The sequence below is a fragment of the Eutrema salsugineum genome, unplaced genomic scaffold (assembly GCF_000478725.1).
Source record: "Eutrema salsugineum unplaced genomic scaffold, Eutsalg1_0 scaffold_5, whole genome shotgun sequence".
NCBI lineage: Eukaryota > Viridiplantae > Streptophyta > Magnoliopsida > Brassicales > Brassicaceae > Eutrema > Eutrema salsugineum.
Window position 1 is genome coordinate 6,881,943 of NW_006256612.1, and position 26,112 is coordinate 6,908,054.

At 37.9% G+C, this 26,112-nt stretch overlaps 10 protein-coding genes and 3 non-coding genes across 18 annotated transcripts; 7 read left to right on the plus strand and 6 right to left on the minus strand.

Annotated features, from left to right (window-relative positions):
* Window positions 1–532: 532 nt before the first annotated feature.
* Window positions 533–2,208, plus strand: LOC18992557 (UDP-glycosyltransferase 74B1). The gene is made up of 2 exons (XM_006415966.2): window positions 533–1,222; window positions 1,313–2,208. Exons 1-2 carry the CDS (start codon window positions 569–571, stop codon window positions 2,048–2,050), a joined length of 1,392 nt encoding a protein of 463 aa, XP_006416029.1. The 5' UTR covers window positions 533–568; the 3' UTR covers window positions 2,051–2,208.
* A 431-nt stretch (window positions 2,209–2,639) lies between these two features.
* LOC112084216 lies at window positions 2,640–2,756 on the plus strand. Its single transcript, XR_002898174.1, has one exon. It is a non-coding gene; the product is annotated as a U5 spliceosomal RNA (small nuclear RNA).
* Window positions 2,757–3,844: 1,088 nt separating this feature from the next.
* On the plus strand, window positions 3,845–3,961 carry LOC112084217. The gene has a single exon (XR_002898175.1). It is a non-coding gene; the product is annotated as a U5 spliceosomal RNA (small nuclear RNA).
* A 237-nt stretch (window positions 3,962–4,198) lies between these two features.
* LOC18992558 (uncharacterized protein YuxK) lies at window positions 4,199–5,991 on the minus strand. Its single transcript, XM_006415967.2, has 3 exons — window positions 5,607–5,991; window positions 4,970–5,137; window positions 4,199–4,579 (listed from the first exon to the last, which is right to left on the minus strand). The coding sequence occupies exons 1-3, from the start codon at window positions 5,875–5,877 to the stop codon at window positions 4,365–4,367; spliced, it is 654 nt and encodes a 217-aa protein (XP_006416030.1). The 5' UTR covers window positions 5,878–5,991; the 3' UTR covers window positions 4,199–4,364.
* LOC18992559 lies at window positions 5,987–8,609 on the minus strand. Its single transcript, XM_006415968.2, has 10 exons — window positions 8,487–8,609; window positions 7,768–8,100; window positions 7,518–7,676; window positions 7,275–7,361; window positions 7,100–7,168; window positions 6,907–6,999; window positions 6,690–6,833; window positions 6,493–6,600; window positions 6,332–6,383; window positions 5,987–6,234 (listed from the first exon to the last, which is right to left on the minus strand). The coding sequence occupies exons 2-10, from the start codon at window positions 8,077–8,079 to the stop codon at window positions 6,212–6,214; spliced, it is 1,047 nt and encodes a 348-aa protein (XP_006416031.1). The 5' UTR covers window positions 8,080–8,100; window positions 8,487–8,609; the 3' UTR covers window positions 5,987–6,211.
* A 127-nt stretch (window positions 8,610–8,736) lies between these two features.
* Window positions 8,737–8,810, plus strand: TRNAV-AAC. Its single transcript has one exon. It is a non-coding gene; the product is annotated as a tRNA-Val (tRNA).
* Window positions 8,811–9,556: 746 nt separating this feature from the next.
* On the plus strand, window positions 9,557–13,015 carry LOC18992560 (probable mannan synthase 10). The gene is made up of 10 exons (XM_006415969.2): window positions 9,557–9,680; window positions 9,785–10,129; window positions 10,297–10,395; window positions 10,501–10,753; window positions 11,046–11,156; window positions 11,250–11,386; window positions 11,635–11,748; window positions 12,164–12,363; window positions 12,473–12,664; window positions 12,778–13,015. The coding sequence occupies exons 1-10, from the start codon at window positions 9,618–9,620 to the stop codon at window positions 12,923–12,925; spliced, it is 1,662 nt and encodes a 553-aa protein (XP_006416032.1). The 5' UTR covers window positions 9,557–9,617; the 3' UTR covers window positions 12,926–13,015.
* A 70-nt stretch (window positions 13,016–13,085) lies between these two features.
* On the minus strand, window positions 13,086–15,054 carry LOC18992561. The gene is made up of 5 exons (XM_024152503.1): window positions 14,859–15,054; window positions 14,530–14,695; window positions 14,365–14,445; window positions 13,528–13,651; window positions 13,086–13,437 (listed from the first exon to the last, which is right to left on the minus strand). The coding sequence occupies exons 1-5, from the start codon at window positions 15,007–15,009 to the stop codon at window positions 13,396–13,398; spliced, it is 564 nt and encodes a 187-aa protein (XP_024008271.1). The 5' UTR covers window positions 15,010–15,054; the 3' UTR covers window positions 13,086–13,395.
* A 193-nt stretch (window positions 15,055–15,247) lies between these two features.
* On the plus strand, window positions 15,248–18,377 carry LOC18992562. 3 transcript variants are annotated; one of them, XM_006415971.2, is made up of 4 exons: window positions 15,248–15,994; window positions 16,109–16,379; window positions 16,456–16,563; window positions 18,083–18,377. In XM_006415971.2, the coding sequence occupies exons 1-3, from the start codon at window positions 15,321–15,323 to the stop codon at window positions 16,489–16,491; spliced, it is 981 nt and encodes a 326-aa protein (XP_006416034.1). In that variant the 5' UTR covers window positions 15,248–15,320; the 3' UTR covers window positions 16,492–16,563; window positions 18,083–18,377. The 3 variants fall into 3 exon arrangements, with proteins under 3 accessions (XP_006416034.1, XP_024008725.1, XP_024008724.1); XM_024152957.1 differs by having other exon boundaries at window positions 16,109–16,391; window positions 18,083–18,354; XM_024152956.1 differs by having other exon boundaries at window positions 16,109–16,563; window positions 18,083–18,353.
* LOC18992563 (probable serine/threonine-protein kinase PBL28) lies at window positions 16,570–19,041 on the minus strand. Of its 4 annotated transcripts, none has more exons than XM_006415972.2 (7): window positions 18,696–19,041; window positions 18,368–18,555; window positions 18,064–18,262; window positions 17,832–17,995; window positions 17,644–17,748; window positions 17,302–17,424; window positions 16,570–17,210 (listed from the first exon to the last, which is right to left on the minus strand). In XM_006415972.2, the coding sequence occupies exons 1-7, from the start codon at window positions 18,760–18,762 to the stop codon at window positions 16,971–16,973; spliced, it is 1,086 nt and encodes a 361-aa protein (XP_006416035.1). In that variant the 5' UTR covers window positions 18,763–19,041; the 3' UTR covers window positions 16,570–16,970. The 4 variants fall into 4 exon arrangements, with proteins under 4 accessions (XP_006416035.1, XP_024008723.1, XP_024008722.1 ...); XM_024152955.1 differs by having other exon boundaries at window positions 18,654–18,770; XM_024152954.1 differs by having other exon boundaries at window positions 18,064–18,555.
* Window positions 19,042–20,531: 1,490 nt separating this feature from the next.
* On the plus strand, window positions 20,532–21,297 carry LOC18992564 (MLP-like protein 423). Its single transcript, XM_006415973.2, has 2 exons — window positions 20,532–20,783; window positions 20,911–21,297. Exons 1-2 carry the CDS (start codon window positions 20,597–20,599, stop codon window positions 21,189–21,191), a joined length of 468 nt encoding a protein of 155 aa, XP_006416036.1. The 5' UTR covers window positions 20,532–20,596; the 3' UTR covers window positions 21,192–21,297.
* Window positions 21,298–21,468: 171 nt separating this feature from the next.
* On the minus strand, window positions 21,469–22,962 carry LOC18992565 (putative F-box protein At1g71320). Its single transcript, XM_006415974.1, has 2 exons — window positions 22,431–22,962; window positions 21,469–22,088 (listed from the first exon to the last, which is right to left on the minus strand). Exons 1-2 carry the CDS (start codon window positions 22,960–22,962, stop codon window positions 21,469–21,471), a joined length of 1,152 nt encoding a protein of 383 aa, XP_006416037.1.
* A 1,179-nt stretch (window positions 22,963–24,141) lies between these two features.
* Window positions 24,142–25,098, minus strand: LOC112084011. The gene has a single exon (XM_024152256.1). It carries the CDS (start codon window positions 25,096–25,098, stop codon window positions 24,142–24,144), a length of 957 nt encoding a protein of 318 aa, XP_024008024.1.
* Between the last annotated feature and the right edge of the window lie 1,014 nt (window positions 25,099–26,112).

The following is a 26,112-nucleotide window of genomic DNA, read 5'->3' on the forward strand; positions in this document are numbered from 1 at the left end:
AACTAGTCATCCTGCAACCATTTGGGTCAAATCCATTGACTTTGTCACAAAATGAACATAAAACTGATTCTTTCTTTCTTTATAAATAAAAACCATAGCTCAAATCAGACTAATACAGTTTTAAGATGGAGAGTAGAAACTCTCCAACGACTCTCATGTAAACCAAATAGATTTGTTGTTTCATCTTGATTCTTGAAGTTGTAATACCTATGGCTATCACACACACTATTTGATGACAGCTTCAATTTTGTAAGGCTCCTATCCACTCGTAGGAGATCAGTCAAGAACCATTGAATAGTTTGTCATTTTTCGTTTTCCAAATTTACACTAGAAGATCTTAAAGAAAAAACAAAGATATACTAATTTTCTTCGTTTCTTAGTAGTATTTTTTTATTTACACTTTTTCATTTAGCAAAGTTTAAGAGAGAATAATTCTCCAACTACATATAGTTAGGTGCCACCAACGCGAAACGTGAATAATGCGCGTTCAATTATATAAGCCATCAAAGAGCTTATAACTGAAAAAAACAAACAGAAAATCAAAAGCCTCTGCTTCATTTGAGCTACAATGGCGGAAACAGCGAACAAATGCAAAGGCCACGTCGTGATATTACCTTACCCAGTTCAAGGCCACCTTAACCCTATGGTTCAATTCGCTAAACGTCTCGTCTCCAAAGGCGTCAAAGTCACAATCGCCACCACTACCTACACCGCCTCCTCCATCTCCACTCCATTAGTCTCCGTCGAACCAATCTCCGACGGATTCGACTTCATCCCCATAGCTATTCCCGGTTTCAGCATCGACACCTACTCGGAATCCTTCAAGCTTCACGGCTCCGAAACCCTAACCCGCGTGATCGAGAAACTCAAATCCACCGATTCCCCAGTCGATTCCTTGGTCTACGACTCGTTTCTTCCGTGGGGACTCGACGTCGCCAGATCTAACTCGATCTCAGCTTCTGCTTTCTTCACCAACAACCTCACCGTCTGCTCTGTGCTCCGTAAATTCTCCACCGGAGGTTTTCCTCTCCCCGCAGATCCCGATTCGGCGCCGTTTTTAGTCCGTGGCTTGCCGACGCTGAGCTACGACGAGCTGCCTTCCTTCGTCGGACGCCACTGGCTGAGCCACGCGGAGCATGGGAAGGTTCTTCTGAATCAGTTCCCTAACCATGAAAACGCCGATTGGCTTTTCGTCAACGGCTTCCACGGCTTGGAAACACAAGTAAGAAGAGTCTAAATCATATACACTCGATTTCAAGATTTGATGTAGTTTCTCAATTTGGAACTGGAATTTGGCTGTGTTTGATATTAGGATTGTGGAATTGGAGAATCAGAGGCAATGAAGGCAACTTTGATCGGACCGATGATTCCTTCGGCATACCTCGACGAGCGGATAATAGACGATGAAGGCTATGGCTCGAGCTTAATGAAACCACTCTCAGAGGAATGTATGGAGTGGCTCGCCACTAAGCCAACACAGTCAGTAGCGTTTGTTTCGTTTGGTTCCTTTGGGATCCTCTTTGAGAAGCAGCTCGCTGAGATAGCAATTGCTCTGCAAGAATCGAACTTGAACTTCATTTGGGTGATCAAAGAAGCTCATATCACGAAATTGCCTGAAGGGTTTGTGGAATCGACCAAAGACAGAGCCTTGCTGGTTTCTTGGTGTAACCAGCTTGAGGTTTTAGCACATGAATCTATAGGTTGCTTTTTGACACACTGTGGTTGGAACTCGACTTTGGAAGGGTTGAGTTTGGGGGTTCCTATGGTCGGTGTGCCGCAGTGGAGTGATCAGATGTGTGATGCTAAGTTCGTGGAGGAAGTTTGGAAAGTTGGGTTTAGAGCGAAGGAGAAAGGTGGGGAAGGAGTTGTGAAGAGCGAGGAGGTGGTTAGGTGTTTGAAAGGAGTGATGGAAGGAGAGAGTAGTGTGAAGATTAGAGAGAGTTCTAAGAAGTGGAGAGATTTGGCTGTGAAGGCAATGAGGGAAGGAGGAAGCTCTGATCGGAGCATTAACGAGTTTGTGGAGAGTTTAGGGAAGGAAACATTGAGGTAATGATATTGGGATTTGTAAATCACGGAATGTAATTTTTGTGTTTTGTTGTTGTTTAAGAGCATTTCAGTAATGAAGAAACCAATTGTGAGTTTGATGTAGTATGTCAAATAAAACCACGCAATACATTAAAAACGTTGATAATGATAGACTTTTCTCTCTGTGCTCTACTACGTACACTTGATCCGTGATTTGGAGTGCACTCGCATTGACATGTGTCTATAGATTATAGACTATAGACTATAACCACATCTTCAAACTCCTATCTCAAACAAGCCTCTGATTATTGTTATCAATCATGAATGAATTCATTTGGATACTTGAAAGTTTTTTTCTTTTTTTGGGTGCTAAAGGTACTTAAAAATTAAAACATCCTCGATCGAAGAAAACCATAAAAAAGATTAGAGGTCCTGTACGTGGGCTAGTAATAATAACCAAACCGCAAGGCCTTTTTAATACAATAATATAAATAAAAAAGGTAAGAGACCTTGATAGCTGTTAGCTTAAAAGTCCCACATCGGAAAGCTGAGAGACTTTGATAGTGAGAAATGCAATATAAATGGACTTCACTCTTCACTGAATAGAAGCACGCAGCCATGTGGTGAACACATAGCGAACTATTCTTTCGCCTTTTACTAAAGAATACCGTGTGTTCTCCACGCTAAGTGGCATACGCCTATTTTTGGAGGGTTTCTGCTTTCGAGTGGACCCAGCATTTACTAGTAAAATTGTTATTTGTCGAAATTGAAACTAACTCATTTTACAAGTTCATTATCTTATAGTGCATTCGCTTTTTTTTTTTTTTTTTTTTTGAATGAACGCTTAAAGTTTAATTGATGTCATTTGTGTGGAAATCTTGGTTATCTTATCATTGTCAAAGATGTAAAGCATTTGCGGTCTTTCTGATTTGTAGATTGGCTGTTTAAAAATTTGTCAATTAGGATTCGTGGTAATGCCCAGAATTTCTAAGCGTTAAATACTTAGATTTGCCGGACGTAGTTTAGAAGTAGCAACGAAGAATGTGCTGGATTAGGTAATTATCTTTGGATGTTTAGTCTTTTGTGATTACTGTTTAGTGTTTAGTAACCTAACACAAATCTATTATAAATCTGCCCAGAAGATCACTTAAGCATAGTTCAGCTTCCTAACACCAATTTAGAGGAGCTTGTTTCCTTCGTATATGTTGTTGATTCTATGTATTGGAGGCAGTATCTCTGGGACGAGATACAAACTTTGGCCACGGATCCTATTGTCTCTTTTTGAACCACATGCAACATTGGGAGATTTCAACCAGACTAAACCCATCCGAAAATCCCATAATCATAAAGGGTGCTCAATTAAAGTCACATATATAGATTTTTGGGTATAATTTCTAGTTTGTCCTCAGTCCTCCTTACCTAGTTACGTAACACAAAACTATATCAATAAGTTAAGATATCTATAAAACTGTTTTAAACTCAATGCAATGGGTGAAGGAGGAAACTCTGAACTGGGCATTAACGAATTTTGTGAGGAGTTTTAGAAGAAACGTAGTGATGATGAAATTTGATTAAATTTTCCAAATAGCAGTATGTGCCTTTGTTTGTTTGTTGTTGTTTTAAGTTGTATTGAGATTATGATTCAATAAAACAGTTGTGATTGAATAACTTAGGTAAATACAGCCAACAGGCCCAGTGTTTACATACAGCCCACAAGTCTTTTAAAATCATTTCAGCATCCCACATCGGAAAGCTGAGAGAGCTTGGTAGCTGAAAATGTAGTATAAGTAGACTTCACTCTGCACTTAATAAAACACGCAGCCATGTGGTGAGCTCAAAGCGAACTATTCTTTCGCCTTTTACTAAAGAATACCGTGTGCTCTCCACGCTAAGTGGCATACGCCTATTTTTGGAGGGTTTCCGCTCAAGAGTGGACCCAGCATTAACCAGTCTCAATTTTTAAATATATATAGAAATTGTTTAACCTAAAATGGTTTTTCTCATAATACCAACTTAGCTTCCGAGTTCATGCAAGTTAATTGAGTTTTTTGTCCACATATAGCTAACTTTAATTTAAAGGACTGTTCGAGAGTTATCAATTTGGAATCTTAGGACTGTTCGAGGGTTTGGATACTGGAATTTGTCAGACGTGTAATTTACAAGTAGCAACGAAGATTATGCGGCTTAGCTTTGGAAGGGTTAGTCTTTGTCTCTTTGATATGATCACTGTTCAGAAAAGTAACACAAACCGTAAGCTTTGGTCCCTGGAAAAGTTAACTCTAACCATATTCCCTTATACTTATACAGTATATGCAGACTCTAAATCGGTACAAGGGTCGTCACAAGTATCGATCAATGAATTCTTCTCGGTCTATAAATCGCTCCAGCAGCTCTTTGTCTTTGAGAACCAAGCAATCCTCAGCTTTTCCAAACCAGTCATAACGATGGTTCGCCACATAGTCATACACCGAGTCTCTCAGAGGAGTGGGAACTATGGAGAAAGCGTTCAGTGCGGAGTATGGCAGAGGCAAGTACGATACCACTCGAAGTGCAGCTGCAGAATCAAAAGATACACAATTAAAAGATCAATCCATGGCTTTGTTCAAGAGATTTGGGTTTAAGGAAAACATGTTGATCATGAACTCCAATCATAAGAAGTCACTACGTAAGCACAAGGCAAGAACTCAAGAATATAACATCAAAGGACATAAGCAGTCTTTAAGCTTATTCATCCATTTCAACATCTTATACTTCACTCAACCGACTAAATCCATCTACAAGAACTAATCAGCTTGGCATACATAACTAGAGCGAGTTCATCTCGGTGCTTCTAGTGGAAAATTAGAAGTACATCAGAATTTGCAGTGTCACAGCTAATTCTTACGCAACTCTTTTTAACTGTGAGATTTCTCTAAGCAATTGTGCCAAAACAAGATTTACGTACCGGTTGATGCCTGATGGTATGACCCGAGACCTTCAACAAAGAGAAATCGCTTCTGAACATCTTCCTTAGTGACTCCACTCACTGTTAGATAGGGCTCAGCGGCTTTAGACTGAAGGCAACAAAACTTTATCTTTCTGTGCTTATCCGCTTTGATTATCCACTTCACACCTACATTGAACAATGTTATTCAGCTACAAACTAACAATTCGATTGAAGAAATACCCCAAAAAACAGAACAGAGTCGTGCTTAGAGAACTCAAGTTATCTACAACAATGATTCCAAACACATTTTCCCTTTTAGGGATCTCATTTTCGTTATCACTATCTCTGATTCAAGTCAATCAATGCGACAAGGACAACGAATTAACGAAGCTGCAAACTTTCTTTCTACTGAACCCAGATTTTCCCCAACATTATTCATTCCAGTTTCCAAGTTATCCAATGCGATTGCGAAGGAATAAAAAGACCTCCGAATCTGTTTTCCCCATTTTCGTAGAACAAAACTGGAAAATCGAATTATCCCAACCCAAAACAGCTATAACCGAATCATTTCATCAAAAGGAGACCAGATCAAAAGACAGAATCGATCAATAAACCTCTAAACGATACTTAACTTAAGAAAGCATTGTATTTATACCTCCATGGCAAAGATGACAGACTCCGTCGTACACGACGACTCGTGGCTGAAGTTGACCGGGGATCATCACCGGCGTCGCAGTCGGCGATTCAGTTGGGTCCGAGTACGCAATAGCCTCATCGGCGCCAATATCCGCCGCACCAGCCGTCGTAAGGGAAATAGCTCCGGAAGACAATCTCGGCGACGGAGTAGAGTAAGAAACCGATCGACGGTGGAGAGAACCTTCCAGGATAGACCTGGGTTTCAAAATCCGAAGCGTCCTCCTCAACATTCTAGAAATCCTCTTAGCATTTTTGTTCAAAAGAAGAAAAAAAAAAGTTTACAATTTCTCGGTAAAGAAACAATTACAGGCTTTCAACGAAGAACTGTGCTTTGCTTGAGCTCCAAGTCGGGGAGAAAGGTTCAAGAAAATATAAATGGGCTCATAATATCATACTATTGGGCCATATTGATGACAATCTAAGCCTGTTATTTTCTTTATTCTCATTTTCACTAGACGCTATTAAAAACAAATTACAGTAAAAAACTAAAGACAAATAATAAATTTGCAAGAAAAACTAAACCCAAAATTTGAGCATTAGACCCTGAGAATATGTATAAAGCCTTCACGCCACTTCAATTTCTCCTTCTGTATATATGCAGGATAAATTTTGGTTAGTTTTTTCTGTATCAGCTTTGATCTAATATAGAAAAATGCAGAGAAAAGGGAGACTAGGTTGTCTAACCGGAAAGACGAGCAGCCAAGTTTGCTTGTTCATCCGCAGCAGAGTTCAGATTCTACAATAGTAAGACATTTGCATTAGAAAAACGTTTGTAGTAATTTTGCTATCAAGCACAAGGCAGTGATATCATCTACTTACAGAGAGAGATGCACATAAAAACATACCCTTAGTACATGACTGATCTCGAAAGAGATACATTTGTCTCTCAGTTGTTTTGCTTCCCTGTGCAGATTCTTGAGTACCTCGCTGTTTACATTCCATTGACCTTTAAGCTGTTGTTCTCAGAAAGCATTGAGAAAGTCAGAAGAGAAAAGACTAAGTTACCTAATTGCACAAAGAAACATGAATTTCATTGACGAACCTGCATACAGATCAGCTTGGAGTCACCTTTCACTTTAATTTTCCTGTAACCTCTCTCAATAGCATGCTTCAATCCTAGGATTAATCCGTGATATTCTGCTGCATTGTTTGTGGCAATTCCCAAACCTTGACGCACTTTACAAATCTGTTTTTCAGAAAAATGATATTTAGATACAGAACTGGATCGTCTAATAACCGTGATTCAAAAGGATTCATACCAAGCTTCCGTCCTCAGTTTTCAGTACAGCTCCCGCGCCAGCGAGACCGGGATTTCCCTTTGATGCACCGTCAAACTCAATAATGCATGTTTCCTACCACAAGATGGGAAAGAGAGACAGACCAACTTGAGCTAAACATTCTGCATCCAGTCCATATGAATAAATGATGAATACAATCATAACCACAACTCACGTCTAATGTATCAGCAGATGGCTCCAGCTGATCGTGCTTTTCCAATGACGTGGACGCTGAAGGAATATCCTGAGAAAAATGAATACTCAAGCTCATAGCTTAAGTCGTTTTGTCTCATAAAATCACTTAATTTCAGCTATTTCTTCAAACCAAAACCTTTGTTCTTACAACTTACTTTTTCACTATCTTTAGTTATATCTTTTGACTTCATCTCTGAGGTATCCTTTTCTTTAGATACTTTGACTTTAGAAGAAGTTGGCTCCTAAAGGAGAAATATAAAGAGAGATAGTTAATAACCCCATTCAGTTCAAAATCCCACAAGACCAATCACGGCAGCTGCAGATATTCTACACAGAAAACATAATCAGAAAAAAAAAGAAGCGAAACACTGTGTGTGAAGACCACAATGTTATCTTACCTGGAAAAGACAAGGTGTGAGAGCGCCAAACATACCATCTTTTAAGTCTGAAGCTCCAAAGCTGTAAAGTGGGTTCTTAATCCCAACAGAAGAAAGATATGCCTCTGCGTCTTTAGACAACGAGTATCCCTTATAAACACTAACCGGAGGATCAAACACCTGCCAGTTCAAAAAGGAAGGCTATTTATATTCCCATCCTAAAGAAAGTATATACATACAAAAACAGATTGTAATGCAAAAGTGTATTCACCGATGATCCAACTTGAGCCTGACAATCATTCAAATCTTTATAAATCCCAATAACGTCACCCTTCCGAACAACAAAAAAGGCGTTTTTCTCTTTATCCGCAACAGAAACAGCAGTTGACATTTTTGGTTTAGCAGCCTTTGATCTCGAGGAATAACAGTGAACGCTAGACAGTCCAAGTGCACTCACACCTGCAGGCTTTAAACAGGATATTGAAAAGATGCATTGATTCCACGGATTTTGGTAGCTGACAAAGCTGGATCTCTTAAGCAGTCCCAGGGAGATGTATGAACGAGCATGAGAGAGGCAATTCATTACAATGTAGTTACCCCAACACTGAGATTTATGGAAAAAAACAAAAAGAACGCAACTTTAGTCAACTCCAGAGAGACAGATAGATAAGATTCAAAAACGCGAAATCCAAGTGATAAAAAATCAAAACTTTTGTTCACTATGAAATAAATTATAATCCTGATGATTCAACCGCTAGATATTCGTTGTTACTGGTAAAGTGGTAATATATCTACAATCGAGAATTTCTTAAACTGTGTATCTATAATTGAAGCGTTTATCTAAAAAAAAAAAATCTCCAGGACACTCGAGAGCTTCTGGCGCAAAAGGATACTCACGAATGCATCGAAATCAAACAGAGAAACACTAAGCTACTATATAGCAAGGTTTGAGCAAAAAACTAGTTCGAAGTGTCGAAATTAACATCTTACCAAGCACAAGGACGTGAATCTTGAGATAAATTGCTACGAAACCGGGTGCGAAATTGTCAGTGAGCTCTTTTTCGCAGTGGGGAAGAAGGAAGCCGAACTCAATGGGTTTAAGCCGGGTTTTGGTCTGCCTCAGGTGGTCTCAAGTTAGGGCGGTCGGTTCGGACATCAGATACGGTTCAAACTCTCAACCAAAATTTATTCGGTTCGACCAGACTTCGATAAATATTTTTTATAACGGCAATAAACAAAAGGTTTCGTGGTGTAGTTGGTTATCACGTCAGTCTAACACACTGAAGGTCTCCGGTTCGAACCCGGGCGAAGCCATTTAGTTATTTTTTATCTTATTATAACTGAAAAAGGCTTAGCGGACCAAGCTAGGGCCCAATAATCCCATAGAATACAAAGCCATATTAGCTCAAGCTACTTTAGTTCTGAACTTGTGTGATTTGTAAAGTTCCTTTTTTTTTTGTGGTTATTGATATCATTGTCAATGTCATCAAAAAGCCAGTACAAATGCAAAAATGCATCACGTGATAAATACTGATAAAGAAGTTAGTGATTGGAATTGAAACCCCTTTTTTTGTTTTGTTTGTTATTTTTCTCTTGTGTAGTTTTCAAGTTGCGACACTGCTCGTGAGTCACCAGCATCTCCAAGCCATCATCAACGTACATTAGAGCATGTCCAGCAGGGTTCATCAAAAGTTAATGACACAGATTTTAAAACGAAATTCAATAAAATAATAATTTTAAAGATAGAGGTTTATGGCACAAGTTCTTCTCGACGAACCTGATAAACCCAGGTTCATCCAAGTTCATCACACGTGGAACATCCTGATTGGTCCAAAAAAATAATTTTCAAATTAAAAAAATAAAAAAACAAAATCCAAAAAAAGTATTATTATATTCGGAAGAATTTCTGTTTTCAAAAGTTTACTAATGGACATGGTGTTACACTATTAACGTAAACGACAAGTCTAGGACCAAAACAAAAAAAATCTCTAACGAAAACAATAAAATAAAGAGTAAATAAAATAAATAAACAACATTGTGCTTAAATACTAATTAGATGCAATGCACCTTTGAATCAGAATCTCTCCTGACGTTAGTTAGTTTGGTCACTAATCTAGACCCATGTTTCTAAAGCCTCTCATCATCTTCTTACATGATTCATGTCTTGCCCTCATCTCTTTACTGGTAATTAAGCCATCATCCTCTCTATCATGCACTCCTCTGTTTCTTTGCTTTGAAAGTTATTTTCTTTATTCATTTGTTTTGTCTATCTATATATGCATGAGAAGTTCCATGGACGGAATTCTGAAGATGCAGCTGGAGTTCCCAAGAGGATTGAAGCATCATCCATAATTAATGGTGTGAGGATAAGCATCGACACGAGCTGGGGGAGACAATTGAGGAGCTTACTTATAGTTCCAATATTCAAGTGTTTGGTGGCTCTCTGTTTGATTCTCTCCCTCTTGGTTTTCATAGAGGGTATTTACATGAACCTTGTAGTACTCTACGTCAAGTTGTTTAATCGAAAACCCGAAAAAGTCTACAAATGGGAGCCAATGCTGGAAGACATTGAGCTTGGACATGAAACCTACCCGATGGTCCTCGTACAAATCCCAATGTACAACGAAAAAGAGGTATATCTACGAGCACTTTATATTCTAAAATAGACATGATAAGATTAATTTCAAAACTAGTTGGATAATTAATATAACGATTCTTTTTTTTTTTTACGATTAGGTTGTACTTAATGATGTGAGATTCCTAATACACTAACGAGTAACGACATGTTCTTAACCCACAGGTACTTCAATTATCTATAGGTGCTGCATGTAGACTAATATGGCCATTGGACCGTCTAACTGTTCAAGTTTTAGATGATTCCACTGATGAAACCATCAAGGTCACTTGCTAACCAAAATTCTTTATATTTATTTATATATTGGACACATATATGTGTCTTCTAAGTTGTAACTTAACTACTATAAATTAAATATCTGTATTGTAGGAGCTGGTGAACGCGGAGTGTGCAAAATGGGAAAGCAAAGGTATAAACATAAAATGTGAGAGGAGAGACAATAGAAATGGGTACAAAGCCGGAGCTCTAAAACAAGGCATGAAGCACAGCTACGTGAAGCTTTGCAACTACGTAGCCATCTTCGACGCTGACTTTCAACCGGAGCCTGATTACCTTCAACGTTCTGTCCCCTTCCTTGTTCATAACCCCGAGGTTGCTCTCGTTCAAGCCCGATGGAGATTCAGTACGTAGACTATATATGGTACCAAATTTAAAATACCTAAAACAATTATTAATAATTTAAATAATTCTTAATTCGATAATTCAAAAACAATTTTCTAATTAATCTTTTTTTTTTCTTATCTCAACATATTTGAAGTGTGTAGTAACTTATATCTTTTGTATGTTATGTACATTAGGTCCTTTTTTTGACATCATATTTTCGGTCCTTTATATGTTTAAGTGTAAGAATCCTAAACAAAAGTCTACTTTCACGTTGAGTGATTAATTCTGTGTGTGGGGTTCATCGATCGCAGTGAACGCAAACAAGTGCTTGATGACAAGGATGCAAGAGATGTCCCTCAACTACCACTTTATGGCAGAGCAAGAATCTGGATTCATTAGACATGCCTTCTTTAGCTTCAATGGTGCATTTTCCCTATCAACACATTTAAATATTATTTCATGTTTAATTTCTCCATCTTTATTAAATATATACACAAAATTGGTATCTCTTTCAGGAACAGCGGGTGTATGGAGAATGGCTGCGATGGAAGAAGCTGGAGGATGGAATGACCGAACCACCGTAGAGGACATGGACTTGGCTGTTCGTGCCAGTCTTCTCGGCTGGAAATTTGTCTTCTTTAATAACCTCGCGGTATTCGATTCTGTCCCTAACCATTATAATTTGTAATATAATATAAACCTAATTACCTCGCATCATCAATGAATCACAAACCTTATCGCATCTTAACTTTACTCATTAAAATGAATAGCTAGTACCCATTAAGTTACACTCTCGTCTTGATGTGCAATGATATCTATATAGAATTATTGATGTACACACATGTTGTCTATCAAAGTAATTATCATTACATTATGTATGTATGCACACTGAGTTTGTAGGTGAAAAGCGAGCTACCAAGCAAATTTAAGGCCTTTAGATTCCAGCAACATCGATGGTCTTGTGGTCCAGCCAATCTCTTCAGGAAAATGATTGTGGAGATTATTCGCAATAAGGTCCTTTTCCCAATCTTATTGATTTCATCGTGACAAACACACACGTGCCCACTATTTTTTGTCTCACGTTCCTCAACTACTTTGTTTTCTTTTGTCCATCATGTTACTACGAGAGACAAATAGGCCATGTGATGTGAGGCTGACGTACATTTTTCTATTTTATTGATTGGCCCTCTCGATATGTGGATTGGTTTTTTTTCCTTTTTAATTAAAATTAAGTGATTCTGATGCTAAACTCAATTTGCTAATCTGATGGGTTAGGAGATCGGTTTGGTTGAATCTAATGTTATTTGGTTAGGGTGAGTTAAACCAAGTCATATCAAACATTGATTATTTTCATTTGTTATATAAACAAATAAACTACAAGAGTAGACATCTAACCTTAAGCAACAAATCTATATGTAATAATGGGCAGAGAGTGACGATTTGGAAGAGGTTGTATCTGATCTACAGCTTCTTTTTCTTACGGAAGATTATAGTCCACTCCTTCACTTTCTTCTTCTATTGCGTTATTCTTCCTACGAGCGTCTTCTTCCCCGAAGTCAACATTCCAGCTTGGTCAACTTTCTACATTCCCTCTATCATCACTCTATTCATCGTCATTGCAACACCAAGGTTGGCAATACACTTTCTAATTCATTTTGATCGTTATATATATATATATATATATTACGTACCTAGTTGTATCCTTTACTATATATGAATTATCCGGTTTAATTTGTAGATCATTCTACCTCGTGATATTTTGGATCTTGTTTGAAAACGTAATGTCTATGCACCGGACAAAGGGAACTTTCATCGGCATACTTGAAGGAGGAAGAGTGAACGAGTGGGTTGTCACTGAAAAATTTGGAGATGCTCTCAAGACTAAGTTACTCCCTCAAGTTGGAAAATCTCGAATTGGGTGTTTCGAAAGGTAACTAATCAAAAGCAATTCAGATGTTTTAGTAATGCTGCATTACTAATGCACTAGACATATATGATATAATTGATACAAATGGGTAAAAAGAAAGTTTGTTTGGTTGGCAGAGTAAACTCGAAGGAGATGATGATGGGGATATACATATTGTGTTGTGCCTGCTATGGACTTGCCTATGGGAACACATTGTTATATATCTATCTATTCATGCAAGCGGCTGCTTTTCTCGTCTCTGGAGTTGGCTTTGTCGGAACTTAAAATATTGTTTTGGTTCATAATCAAGAAAGTAGTTGATGGATTAGCCATTCTCAAGTCACTTGAAAATATCCTGAAAGAATAAATTATTTTCGAATAAAATGATCAGACATTTATCACTTAAAGACTAAACCTATATAAAATGTAAAACTAATATGCTCTCACCCATCAATCCAATCCCATTCAATACCAATCACACAAATATGCATCGAAAAAGAAATTATCATGGCTATAAATTAGCGGAAGGCCTGGTAAAAAAGAGGACAAGAAGTCACTGTTCTTGTCAATAACAGGGTGAAATAAATCTCTAATCTGCTTATAAAGAAAAGCAGATTCTAAGTAAAGACAACAACAAGCGAAAGCGATGAACATGCCCACTTCTCGCTGGTCGATCAGATTTCTAGACGCTTTTTCGGGTTAGAGTTAACATGACCCTTTTTCGCGATCTAGCTGACCGACTATTTTCACTGGCCTCATGTGCCAAAGAGTTGCAACCTTCGTCTCTCCAGCTCAAGCTGTGATGAGGGTTAAAATGCATTTAATATCACACACACACATGGAGGGTTTTGATTAACATTAAACATTGAAATGTAAGTGACGCTTACCACTTTCTTGACTCGGTTGTTGGCAGCATCAGTTCCTCCAAAGACACAATCGGAAAGATACGGGCTACGAACTCGTACTTCTTTCATCACCAAAATGTCTGAGTTTTCCCATTGTACAGGAAGCCTTCAAAACAAAAAGAAAAAAAAAATCACACATGTGATTCATTTGAAAGAGAAAAAGCATTTCTCGGCTACTGTTCCAACTGATATTAGAAACTAAGAAATATGTAGTCTACAACTATGTTGAATTCTGCAAACAGACACAAATACAATTCGAGAGCAGCAAAAAGTACATTACTTTCCTTCGTTAATTTGATTCAAACACCATATTATCCTATTTTTCTTTCAGCAATGCAATCAAAACTGGCGAAACAGAAGAGTACACTACAAAGAACTTCGGTTTCAATCCTACAACCAGAAACAAATGATAATCAAACAGTAAAGCTCAGGGGTGCAAAAGACAAACTTTGCATATATATAGTCTCAAAGCGAGCATCAACAGGGAATCTAGAGCAATACAACACCAATTTAACTTGGCAATAACAAACGCAGAAGCTCAAGCAGATTCACTTAGTTCTTAAATCTACGCAACGGTCTGGTCCCATCTCTACCATAGCTGTCAGCAACAAACACACAGAAAACAATTTGCAAAAAGAAGCAGACTTTGTATTAACAGTCACAGCCACAGTAAAGTTATAACCAACTCCAAGCTGTTTTTTTCTTCACAAGAGAAGAGACAACCGTTTAAACCATAGCAAAATCTATGCTTTTACACAGAAACTACTTAATTTTCATAAATGTTTCCAAATTTTATAAATAGGTGGCAAAGATCCTTACGTCTTAGACAATGCGTCGAAGATGCTCTGCGCCTCTGCGGTAACACCAACTCCCATTCTCTCAGCTTCAGCTTCCGCTTGCCTGCTCAATACGTTTTTCACCAGTAAGCTTAACCAAAATAAGAAGAATTTTTTACATTCAAAGGGTTCAACAACAGTAATTCACCTGATCGCAAGTGCCTCTTTAGCTCGGAGTCCGTCGATATTAACCGAACACTTGTCTGAAACAAGCGGATCTTCAGTTTTACCCAAAAAAGAAAGCCCGGTTATGAAATTCGCATTCACCATCCTAGTATTCTTCGAATGCCCAGCTCTAGGTTTCGAACCCTCTTGTAAAAAACCAATCACTCGTCAAGGAGACCACAAATTCAGCTCACGATTCCCCAAAAAAATTTAAAAATTCACTAAATCTACAATGAAAAATCTTAAATTTTTCCTGGAGATGAAATCAATAAATAGAAGAAAAACAAACATGGAGCTATGATTGAAGGATATCAAAAAAGACGAAGTTGTAAATGGGATCGTAAGCCATGACGATCCCTCGGAACTCATCTCCGGTGATCACCTTGACCGAATAAATATTCCCCACCGCGAATTTCTCTCCTTCTCCGATGTCGTTGGCCACCGATGCTCCTGCTGGATCCATGGCGGCCGCCTTCCTCGCAGCTCCTCCACCGGTTTCTGAATCGCGCGTTCTGAAACGCCGATGCACGGAAAACATTAAATATACATACCCGGTATGGGCCTAAAGCCCAAATATTTAATGGGCTTATATTATATTTTAAAAAAACGAAGCGTTTTCACGATTAGTAGATGACGAGATGTCATCAAAATTTGTCAGTTATTTTATCCATTATTTTTTCGTTAGAACGATTAGCAAGTAGCAACTACTGATAAAAAACAGCCACACCAAATCAGAGAGAGAGAGAGAGTCGAAGTTTGTTCTCTCGTGTGTCAATGGCGGCCGTAAGCATCGCACTTGCATTCTCTGTTGATTCTCTTAAGCAGAGCCGATCCACGAATTATGGTCTCTCATCTAGATATCCTTTACTATATTCGTGTAGATCTCACCGCGCCAGTCTCCGATTCGCTTTCCCTCCTTCTTCGCATTCTCCTTCGGTTTCGACAGCCATAGAAACAGGGGAGGAAGCTAAGAAATCGACAGGAAGCTACGATTTTCTCGAGGAATCGTTCCGCACGGGGAGATTTTTGAGCAACGCAGAGCTCGAGAAGCTCAAAGCTCTTGAAGGGTTTGCGTATTTTCAGGAGCTGGAATCCGGGTCGATGTGGGTTCGTGTTATGAGAGCTGGAGAGATGGACTCGACGGTGAATCTATTGGCTGAGTCATTCGGCGAGTCGATGCTGTTGCCTTCTGGTTATCAGTCTGTGTTACGGTTCTTGGTGAAGCAGTATCTGATTGAGAGGAGGGAAGTGCTGCCACACGCAGTAACCTTAGTTGGGTTCTACAGGAAGAAATCGGATTCTTGCAGTGATGGAGAGGAGGCTGAGATGGCTGGGACCGTAGAGGTTTGCTTAGATAAACGCGGCGCTAATGCTTCGCCTCCTTCTCCGACTCCTCCAAAAGAATCACCTTATGTCTGCAACATGACTGTGAAAGAGGACCTTAGAAGGTATTTGGAATGTTTGAATCAATTCTTTCTAAGAAGCTTTCTCTGTGTTATTCTGGTTGATTTCGTTTATAAGAAAGTGTGTGTTGTGTTTGTGTTGGTATGATTATTGATTAGGAGGGGAATTGGGTGGCATTTATTGAAGGCGAGTGAAGAACTGATATCTCAGCTTAGTCCGTCGAAAGATGTCTACTTGCATTGCAGGATGGTCGATGAGGCTCCATTCAGTATGTACAAGAAAGCAGGATACGAGGTTGTTAAGACGGATACAATTTTGGTACTTTTGATGTTACAACGGCGTAAGCATTTGATGCGCAAGAAGCTTCCACCTTGCATTAGCCCGTCAGATATTGTGGGGTCTGATAATGAGCTGACCTCCTCTGCCAATGTGTGAACACGGGTACAGTGTCTACATCAGTCTACCAATTAGCTTCAAACTGCTTGTGACTGGCTCCATCATGCAGGAGTTAACATGTGACTTGACCAAGACCATGGGTTGATACCGACCGTTTTTCCGCTGTTGATGTTCCAGTTTCTTGCTTCAACTTGCTGTTTATATGATCTTAGTAGAGGTATGTCACTCACTCTTACCTTAGTCAGACGTAGCTATACCTGTGATTTCTTCTTCCTGTATTGGCAGTGATTGACTTTCTTGTTTTATATATGTGCGATTTAAATTTTAAGCATAAGGTGAAAAGAGGAAACAGAAAATGCTTCACCCCTGAATATATATAAACTCATTCCTATCAAGCAAAACATTAATGACAAATACAGAGATGTAAATTGTTTGACCCGATTTACTTGTTAACTTTATAGTATATACGTCCATATAATGCCTCGTTCGATAAGTTTAGCAGCTGGAAATTGAACTTAAATTTTCCCGTACTCTTAAATATTATCTTTATCAACTCTCAGTAGTAGCCTCTCATTTTTGGAAAAATGACATAATCCATATTACTGCTTTCAAAGAATTCGATGTCTAGAGCCTTCTGAATGTAGGGATCGTCCCACCCAAACCACCCTTCGAGTTTGTGTAGATAATTAGTTGCAGTTCCTTAACACAGTTCGTCACCGAAGGTCGCTCGGTGCTCTCTATACGGATGCACCGTGATGCCAGATCAGCAAACATGGCTATAGCTTCCATGCTGTATGAATTACGAGACAGTTCTGGATCTATAACCTTACGCAATTTCTTTCTATCATTCAGTATATTCCTAACCTGAAACATAAAGACCAATCAGCAGTTTATTCCTAGGCTAAGTTTCCTCTTTTCTGTATGCCAATCTTAAAACCTAGGAGGGCCATTTTACCTGTAGCACCAGGTTCTGTTCATTTGGGCCTTGCGTTAAGTCAACAGCTCTTCTTCCTGTAAGTAGTTCTAGCAGCACAACCCCAAATGCATAGATGTCGCTTTGTAGAGTAAGTTTACCTGTCTGCCACAGCACAAATGGAAAAAAAGTTATGCTAAAAACTGTCCTTCCTTGCTTATGACTTCTTAAACTTGATTGTGATTTCAAGTTCTTTTTCCAAGCCATTTCATGTCACTGTTAGTGAGTACTTTACTTAGTTATCTAACGTCTAGTATACCCTTTGGCTTCGTAATGTTATTTATAGGTAGAGAATCATGTGAAGACATTAGTAAGAGTTTTTACCGATGTATATTCTGGATCAAAATAGCCGAAAGTTCCGAGAACTCTTGCTGTCACACAAGTGTCTTTTCCTTCTGGCATCAACTTTGCCAGTCCAAAGTCGGATATCTGCAAGGATTACACTCACGTCTTAGTTTAAGTAAATGCTTTGAAGTATTGGCTGGTTAAACCATCAACTTTAAGCTATATACCTTTGCGTTATAGTTGGAGTCTAGTAGAACATTGGTGGATTTGAAATCTCTGTGAACAATTGGAATGCCAACACCAGAACTTGAATGGAGATACGCGAGTCCTTTTGCTGCCCCAAGTGCAATTCTGAGCCTTACTGGCCAGCTTATCTTTGCTTCTTTGATTCCTGTGACAAAAACTCTGTTAAGTGGCCAATTGACTTTGGTGGACTTGACTCTTGTTTCGTTGACTTACCATTCAAATGATCTTGCAGGTTCCCGTTTTGCATATATTCATATACCAAGAATCGGTGTTTTCCATCTGCACAGTAGCCAATCAAAGATACCAGATTTGGATGGTCGAGCCTGCTCAGAATGTCCACCTCCACACGAAATTCTCTTTCTCCGTCAGCCTTTTTAAACGGAGGTAAATCCATCTTCTTGATCGCAACAACCTTCGAATAGCAAGGGATCAATATAATATGTATGCTCTTTAAAATGTTTCTTACATTACAAAAGCCTGTAAAATCACATAATAAATAAAGCAATATAGTTCCCACCTCTCCTGTTTTTAGAGTGCCTTTGTAAACTCGGCCAAAGCCTCCTTTACCGAGCAAATTCTCATCACTGAAGGAACTTGTGGCCTCTTCCATTTCCTTGAGGGTATAAACTGATGACCCGTATCTTCGTTTCCTTGGCTGAGACGCCTGATCTTCGATTTGCCAACACTCCGCTGTTCTATAGATCCCTGAGAAGAAGGTTAGTTTCACACAGATGTATTTCAGTCTCACCTGAACACTTTTAATCAGTAATAGTCATGTCGAATAACAAAAAAAGCTAACATACGTTTATGCCATCTGGCGAAGATGATGGAGAAAAGGAACGTACATGTATCCGTATCACAGGATTTGCTTCTCCTTCTCTTGTTCCAAGCCGAAACAAGAGGAAAATGCATAGCTTTAGCTTGTCTTTACGCCTCGTAGGTGCAAGAGACCATTCCAGAGCCAAGAGAAGAAGAAGCCTCTGATGAATATCCTTCCTAGTTAGATTCTTCCAAAGAAACAGAGAAAGTTGCTGTGCTTGAAGATGAGAGATATATAGAGGAGTGTATCAAGCCTCTCTTGTTCTTTAAAAACTTTCAAGTTATAAATTGATCTTTAAGGATTAGATTTCTGAAATACTCGACAGCAGTATTTCAACTACCGAAGTTCTAGAGAGAGAGAGAAAGAGACTGTAGAGCTGAAGAATACGTAAGATTACATGTACGTGAAGCAAAAGAAAATAAGAGTATCTTGAAAAAGACTTGAAACTTCGATTCTGTTTCTTAAAGTCTTAAGGTTTAATTCTCCGTTCTGAATTTATCTGCTTCTACCAGTAGATATGTTACGTACCGAGAGAGAGAGAGAGACAGAGAGATGGGAAGGTGCTTTCACAAGTGTTTCCTTCACCTTTTTGTTTCAATTTGTTTTTTACTATACGTATATCTTATTATAATGTTGTTTTCACTTGTCCGTTGAGAGATAGGGATGCATATAAAGTAGAGTTGTAGAAGAGGACCTAAAATGTTCGTAAAAGCAATCTTAGCTTGATAATTAGCTTGTCAAATCCTAGGATACTGTAACTTTAACGTATCCAGTTATATAAATCAAAATATGGGTTCAGGTGAACTTTTGCTTCAAATAGAAATGATGAGTTGATGACTCATTTTTAGAACCTTGTTTGTCGTTTGTATCTTAGGATTGCAGAGTGCTTGACGTTTAATGTATCTAAGAGAACAATACATGCTGTTTTCTTCTAATGGGTGGTTGTGGGTCCATATAATTTATATAGGAATGACTTTTGTTGAAATTGTTTTGGGCCTTCTGGCTTATAATGTGCCTAACTTCCTAACCTAATCATGCCAACAACATTATTCTAAAAGTCAATCAAACTTCATATCTTCTTCAGTAAAAAGTGTTGTTACTCTAGTAAAAAAGAAGAAATTGCATCAAGAATGCTATAGATTCAAGTAGTTGCCTGATGTGAGCATTTACTGAAATATATCGTAAAGTATCTATTATTCAAAAGAATCAAAACCATTTGAATTTCATCGTGATCACATAGTTGGTCCACATAGTTATTCTGTTTTTTAAAGAGGTAATAAATGAGAACCAATTATTTTAAATGTGTTACAGTTCACTAACCTTTGTTTTAACTAAATAAAAGAACGTTAGATTCAATGGCCATCCCACACAAACGAAGCCATACCATACTACGTACCCGAAACAGATTTTTTTGGTAGAATTAACCTTCAGATACTGAACCAGTTTCACATTAGTTATCCAGATGTTGCATCAACTGATTCAACAAATGAAACTGCAGAAATGTAGGTATTTCAAAAGATATTGGTTCGCCAAATTTTAACAATATAAATTAATTTTTACCGAATTGTTAGACCTATATATATAAGGATCTAGAACAAATAAGGTAGATGTACGTATAATACAAAATAAATAAGGGAGATGAATTTTGGTACGCACACTAATTTATTCATCCACCGACATGATTGGGTGAGGTAGCAGTGTATAACGCAAATGCATAAGGTTTTGGTTAAATTTAAACGGACCCCATAGGATGAAAAGTTAGTTGGAAGGGTTGCTCCAAATAGTTAATGCAATTACCATATCATCATCACTTGGGCTTCTAAAACTTCTCTATAAATAGAAACTTTCATTGGCAAGCTTATTATCATAAACATAATTCATTCAAGTCACTAAACAATAATCAATTTTTTTTTTTTTTTTTAGAAAATGGCCTTGACTGGTGTTCTTCATGTGGAGGTTGAGGTTAAGTCTCCGGCGGAAAAGTTTTGGCTAGCCCTCGGCGACGGCGTCAAACTCTTTCCCAAAGAGTTCCCTAAGGACTACAAAACCATCCAAGTCCTTGCCGGCGATGGCAACGCTCCTGGCTCCATTCGCCTCATTACCTACGGAGAAGGTAATTTGTTACCTTTTATATGTATCATTTACGTCTCTCATTATGTCCTCATTGATTAGGTTTCACTCTCTCACCATATATTTATTTACAGTCTGTTCACTGTTTCTATGCTCTTAACCATGTAAAGGATCTCCATTGGTGAAAATATCTGCCGAGAAGATCGAAACGGTGGATTTGGAGAGGAAAAGCATAACGTATAGCATCATCGGTGGCGAAATGTTGGAATACTACAAAACATTCAAAGGAACTATCACCGTTACGCCTAAGGACGGTGGCAGCATTTTGAAATGGTCCGGTGAGTTTGAGAAGACTGGCCATGAGATCGCCGACCCACACGTCATCAAGGACTTTGCTGTCAAGAACTTCAAAGAGATCGATGAGTATCTCCTTAAACAATCTACCGTATAAAACTAGAATGTTCTATATGTATAAGAAGGTTCCTATATATCATCTATAGAGTTTTATCATATTAAGAAGTTAAATAAAGTGGAACCTCCTTATGAATTATCTACACGTTAGCGACTCAGCATTTGTCCTTTTGTTCTTTGTCCCGAGAGCCAGAAATTATGATACAACACGATATGCACTAGATATTAAAAGCTCTCATATAGTACAAATGTTAAGAATGATCATTAACTAATAGAGGCCATAAATTAAACACTTAAAAAAAAAAAAAAACATGAGTTCACAATCGATAAGGAGAAATCAAGGTTGGGGTATACACAGTTGTTCTCAGATAATCTAAGAAATCGCCATTCGAACGAGATCTCCCGCTTCTTCTAAAGTATGCGGCCGCTAGACCAAGCTTCCAAAATCTTTGGTCTAAACAACCAATATTTGAAATATTGAAGGTATATATTTTCTCCCATTTTTCATAAGGATCTTCTTGTTGGAGACTCCAAACATCCAAATCGGAGCATTGTAGGACGTCTGATAGACACAAACGGTCATTCAAACTCCACATTCGCATACCACGAGAGTATTTGGTGTACCAATTTGGTAATGATACTAATCGAAATTTTTCAGTGTGAAGATCCATTGCTACTAGTCTTGTAGGTGTATCCCCGATCAACCAGAAAAGTGACCCGTTTACATACACTGATGTTAGCTCATCGGGAATATGATAGAAAAAAACAGGGAATACACCAGCGTTCCGTTGCTCTCCGCTATTGAGGCTTAGTACCGTGATCCTCACACTTGCATTAACAAGAATAGGCTTGTACAAATACATCAAGATCACTTTGTATGATCCTGTGATGATGTCTTTCCCAAATCCAACGGAAATTGGAAAACTACTCACTGGACCTACAAAGATACGTGCAAACAATTTTTATATATTGGAGGAAAATGAAATGTGATTAGAAACAACATTATGATATATATTATCATTCTAACCCAATTGTAAAACTCTGCGGTAGTGGTGTACTTAATGACTAATAAAGCTATATTTCATGTATGTTTTGATGCAATCAAAGCTAAGACAATCAAACTCGTTCGCGTTTATTACATTTATTTTCTATTATAACATATTACATATACTAGTATGTATTAGTACCATTTCACAGTTATTTTTAATAATTATGGAGAAAATAATTATTGTTACACCCAAATCTATAAGAAATTATTGATCAAGAAGAACCTACGTACCTCGTTGATTTTCGGTCTTCTTTAACGACGCCAGAGAAAGCGTCCGCTGCTCCATCGTCTTTGGGTTGATTAGGTAAATGTACTTAAAACCGTCATATCTAAAAGTATTACCGTAAAAGTTCATATCGCGAATAAGAGCGTAAAAGCTAATTAAGACCAATCCGTCGCAAGATCCCCAGACTAGAATAACGTTCCTTTGAGATTCTTCGATTGAATAATCAGAAATAGTGCAAGAACGTGATAAAGAAGGACGTATTTGTCCGTTGTTGTCATGATCTCGAGAAAAGGTCTCTAAAAGCAAAGTTATAGCGTTTGAATCTTCCTCAACCTTTGATGGCAGTTGATCAACAACAAGGAATTTTAAGGCTGATTGAATCTCAATCGACGCCCACGCCCTCCAATGTTTTGACACGGATTTGAATCTATCGAGTGATTTTGCAGGAAGGAACTTGAGAATCTCTCTTACTAAATCGTCCGATGTTATGATAGTCATAGGATTTTGTGTCTTTGTTTTGTTTTTGTCTTCTTCCATTTTCCTATCAACCATAATCTAATTTTTTTCTTATAAATTATGTTTTAGCTTTTAGGATATATATATATTTTAAAAGCTAAAACACAATAAGAAAAAAATCTGTAAAAGAATGTAACCATATCATGACAAGTTAATATTTAAAGATTTTACATACTTTTTAGTTTAAAACAGCAAAAGAATCTCTAGTACTGTATGTAATATAAAAAATATATAGTAAAGATCTTAATATAAATTGTGATCTACTAACTACTATGCCTCTAGATAATAAGAAGTACTAATCACTTTTAGGTAATCCTATCAAATTGTAATCAGTATTCATTTATTATTTGGAAACAGATAAAATTTTAAATTAATATTATATAAAACTTTAAGATTTCTTGGTATAAACTATTTTATTATCATAAATCTAATGGAATATTCAAACTAAATAACTAATGATAAGATTAAACAAATTTATTTTAATTGTCTAAGAATAAGTTTAGAAATGTGATACAATTCTCGAGTTTGTGTATTCTTGAAGGTTTGAAAAAACTAGAAAATTATGCCAGTAGAGTTGCTTAACTATGCTAGATATTTGAAATATCCCCAAAAATCTTGTTATATTATATTAATATTTTCTGGAAAAATATATGGTTTAATGAGTTTTTGCTTAAATTTGTTTTTTTTTAACATATAACAGATTTAAAACTATTCTTATAATTTTGATTTATGTTACATGGGAGTTTGATCTCTTTTGAATTTGAATACGTACAACTTCGAAGGTTAAGCTCTAAAAAAATGTAAAACACACAACATTGGACTCAAACTCATTACTTACGGATATATAGGGGAATCTATATATGTTAGAGGTGCCAACCCACTAAACCAGGTTATTGATTTGTCATACACTATAATTAGTGATATAATTGAGTGACGATAATGGCTGTAAATAAAAAGATGATAATTAGTTGACGGTCCGGTTCAAGGTTTAGCTAGAGCAAATCGCCTCAAAATTTTTGGTCCGGATCATGATCCGACCCAAAGGATATCGGGCAGAACTGGATGGAGTACTAATAGTTTTTTTTTTTTTTTGAATAAAATATTAAATTATATTCAAAAGAAAAAAGACTTCTTTACAACTTTTCCAGAAAAAAGAGTTCAAAAAGAAAACTTGATTTCCATTTTTTTTTTTTCACTCGTTTAAACGGTTCTAGTAGAGAACCAAATTTGTAGGCCGTCTTCGTAGTGCAAGCTTCCCGCCATCCTTATTGAGCAAAGCTGGTTTCTAACATTTTTATCAATCATCTTCACTAGACTTCCGGTCGGTAATAATTCTCCTCCATGCCGTCGACTGTTCCTTTCTCTCCAAATGGAGTGAATTGCGGTTTGAAAAGAATATCTGAGGAGGACCAGAGTGGTCCTGTCTGCAGTAGTCTGTGTGATCTGATCCAGCACTTGATTCCATTGCAGTGTAAATCTGTCTTTCAACAGGCCCTGCGTTAGCTTCCTCCACACTACCTTCGTATAAGTGCAGGTGAAGAAAAGATGGTCTCTTGTCTCCACTTGGTCACCGCAGAAGACACAGCGGGCATCTACATTCTGGCTCCAATTCATCATTCTGTCTCCCGTGGTCAAGCGATTTTTGATGGCCAACCATGTCAAAAACGAGTACTTTGGAGTCGCATGGGAGAACCATACTCCCTTATGCCACATCACTTTAGCCCTCGCTTTCCTGATCTGGTCCCCTGTATCTTTGGCGCTGAAATTTCGTTGGTAATGACCATTTTTCCTTCTCCATTCAGGCTCATCAGGCGAGTGAGTATTACGCTGAGTTCTCATATAAACGATCTCTTCCTCAATTCCCTGTAATTGAGTTTGACGGTATCTTCTTCTCCTTGGCCTATCCATAACCATCGCAAGAGTCATGTGCTGCGAAATTCCCATATCAACAAAACCTCTTTCACCCAGTAAATCAATCAAACAGCCTTTGTTACTCCAGGAGTCATACCAGAAAGATATACGTTCTCCATTACCAATCTTCATGCGATACAAGGTCTTCGCCATGTCCCTGTATTTAAGAAGTTTCTTCCACATCCATGAACCCATAGTGGTGGTGTCTTTGACTGCCCAGAAGGAGCCCTCTTTAATGAGTTGCATTTTTACCCACTGTACCCACAGTGAGTTTTGCGACATAATCCTCCAAATGAGTTTAAGGCAGCAGGTTTTATTTGCTATCTCCACTGACCGCAGACCCAAACCACCCTCATCTTTTGGTATACAGACATCTTTCCAGGCCACCTTTGCTTTTTTTGTGTTCAGTGCAGGTCCTGACCATAAAAAAGCAGAGCAAAGCTTATCTATTTCTCGAATACAGGCTTTTGGCAGTCTGAATGCTGCAATCCAGAAATTGACAATGCTGAAAATCACTGAATTGAGGAGTTGCAGTCTCCCTGCAAATGACAATGCCCTGACTGTCCAAGATGTGATTCGATTTCTTATATTCTCAATGAGAGGAAGGTAATCTGCTGCTCTCATTCTTCTAGTCAACAGAGGAAGTCCCAAGTATCCCCTTGGTTGAAAGGAAATTCCCGAATCTGATTCTGACGAGTCTCTGAGATACCAGCCATGAAAATAGTGGATTTCTCTAGACTGATTTTAAGACCTGATCCCTTTGCAAATCGATCAAATACCTGCAAAATACCCTCAATCGAGCGCTTTTAGTACTTGATAATGAGTACTAATAGTTTATAACTCGCATACCAATATCATAAGCCATCAAGAAAATAACATAGTTAAAATAAAAACTAACAACAAAATGGGACTGGTGAGCTGACTTGCGCATCCAACAGTACGGATATATATGACTTTATAAACCCAACAAAGGTTTGTCCATTGCCAAAGTAATAGACCAAGTATGACAAATGATAGATAGTATTATTCCCTTATCATCATGAACTTATTAGCAAATTCATATTTCAACAAAACAACTTTTTATAAGGAGATAATATTACAAGACTTGATAATGAACTAAAGAAGAAACGAACATTATTTTATTGGATGAGATCAATTCATTGATCATAATTTTTTTTTTTTTTGGGGGGGGGGGGTCAAGAGAAGTCTGTATACAATGCGATTTTCCATTGATCTAAAGGAACTTGATCAAGATCACCC